General features: G+C 35.8%; 1 protein-coding gene across 1 annotated transcript; it reads right to left on the reverse strand.

The window, feature by feature from the left end:
* Window positions 1–277: 277 nt before the first annotated feature.
* On the reverse strand, window positions 278–1,570 carry LOC113779925 (carbonic anhydrase 2-like). Its single transcript, XM_027325716.1, has 3 exons — window positions 1,463–1,570; window positions 798–903; window positions 278–619 (listed from the first exon to the last, which is right to left on the reverse strand). The coding sequence occupies exons 1-3, from the start codon at window positions 1,492–1,494 to the stop codon at window positions 455–457; spliced, it is 303 nt and encodes a 100-aa protein (XP_027181517.1). The 5' UTR covers window positions 1,495–1,570; the 3' UTR covers window positions 278–454.
* Between the last annotated feature and the right edge of the window lie 392 nt (window positions 1,571–1,962).

The raw sequence follows: 1,962 nt of genomic DNA on the forward strand, positions 1-1,962 counted from the left end.
TTCCGGTTTAATTGATAAGCAAATTTGGATAATCTTTTGTTTGGCTTATTATTAATTTCTTCAAATGAAGAAATAAGAGTCACAAGTGGGACGATGCGAATCATGGTAATGTTTGGAAACAACAAACAAAAATCTCTGCCAGCTGTTTGGTAGACTATCCATGTTTTGACTAACTAGAAAAACAAAATCCTTAATCGTTACTTGCATACTTGTGGAAATGTTATAGTGTTGTTAATCATCATCAGTTCAATTTTTTTTTCGTTTTATATGTTAGATAGTAAACTTGGATTCAATAGAAAATGATAAAAGGAAAAAGGAAACATTTATCCTTGTCACGAGAGCAGAAGCTACCCATTGTTCATGACAACACTACATGGTACATACTACTAATAATAGAAAAGAAAACAATATAATATGGCAGTACAATCTTTTACGTGAAGGACGGCAAAGCTTATTATATTGTTAAGGCAGGCAGCAGGTTAAAGTCAAGATCCCAAAGCTCAAAAGAGCCCTTAACGAAGTCGTAGTGTCCCCCTCTCAATGCTAGCGTTTTCTTGGCAACAGCCTCTCTCACAAAAGGATATGTCAACAAGTTCCCCAACGATATGTTCACTGCCTCCTGTTCATTGACAAAACAAAAGAAGAATTTTTTTTTTTATATAAAAAAAAATTAGCTGTAAATCATTCGAAAATAATAACAGCCTAAAAAGGAGCGTCAATACCACATTAAAAGAAAGTAAATAAATTAATTTCGAAATTTCTAATATCAGTATACGTGGCATGAGCATTTCAGTTACCTTCTCCAAATTTGTGCATTGTTCTGCAAAATCCAAGCCACTGCAAGTTGATTTAATCTTGGCCTTGGCTGGCAAGCAAATTTTCACCCAGTCCTCGATAAAATCACTGTTGTTCCCAAGTGTGAAAATTAAAATTAGTCCGGATTAAGTAGGCTAGCTTTGTGACTGAATCATCACCAAGGATTACGCAGCCTGTGATTTCCCCACTCAGTTGCTTACCCCTTGTGATTATTTATAAGGCTCCGATCCTCAAGAATGAAAAAGAAAATAAAAGGAGAAAAAAAGAAAGAGAGAACTTGCAAACTTAGAGAGCAACATTTAACTAAGTTGGTGAGAGTACTAGTAAGGACTAATTTTACTCGATAACTAAGAAAAACTAGAATTGGTTTTTAGACAGAGACAACAATTAACAAAGCTGATAAGAATTGTTGCTGTTCTCATTCCGATGTAGTACTTGGAAAAAAGAGAGGTAAAAAAAAGGAATTGTTGCTGTTCTCACGTAAATAGCACAACAATTATATGATCCGTAGTCTCCTCCACTCGTAGATGTAGTAAAGAAACAAAAATGATAAATAAATACAAGGGTTTGACATCTCCAGAATACCCACATGAGTCGGTCTGATTAATACGTCCACAAACCCCAAATAAAAGGCAGAAAGAGTTACCTGGAAGTGGTCCCATCATCAGGAATGGACATCAGCCCCTTTATCCCTCCACAACAGCTATGTCCTATAACCAGAATGTTCTCTACCTGACAATGATACTCCCGATTTTAAAGGCCATAACAATATATAAAGAACAAAATATGAAACAAGAGAAAATCGAGATAAAAGATTCATCACTTTACAAAAACTTCACTTCCATCACCAGTTCATATACATATTGATTCCAAGGCGTCTGGGAGGGAATGTGAATGACAAATCCACTAAACAAGCTGGAAACTAGCTCTCCTTGTGTGAGTTGGCTATTAGGTGAAACGTTAAGGTATTGGATCAATTGGAGGTCAGAAGTTCAAATTTTTGCACCCAGAGTAAAATTCAAAAGATGTGCGATAATACACTCCTTTAGTCTAAAGGTGGGATTTTTCTCCACTAGTTCCCCTTGGCCTCGTTGGAGTTTGCGGAAGTTGGCTTCATTCCTAATTTTTAGTAATTAACAAGTTACC

The sequence above is a fragment of the Coffea eugenioides genome, chromosome 8 (assembly GCF_003713205.1).
Source record: "Coffea eugenioides isolate CCC68of chromosome 8, Ceug_1.0, whole genome shotgun sequence".
Classification (NCBI taxonomy): domain Eukaryota; kingdom Viridiplantae; phylum Streptophyta; class Magnoliopsida; order Gentianales; family Rubiaceae; genus Coffea; species Coffea eugenioides.

Excerpts from the sequence above, each read along its gene's own strand:
- LOC113779925 (XM_027325716.1), bottom strand. The coding sequence starts at position 1,494 with ATGTCCATTCCTGATGATGGGACCACTTCCAG. Across the intron at positions 904-1,462 it reads GATGATGGGACCACTTCCAG|TGATTTTATCGAGGACTGGG; the intron begins GTAACTCTTTCT and ends TGGGAACAACAG. Across the intron at positions 620-797 it reads AATGCACAAATTTGGAGAAG|GAGGCAGTGAACATATCGTT; the intron begins GTAACTGAAATG and ends GTCAATGAACAG.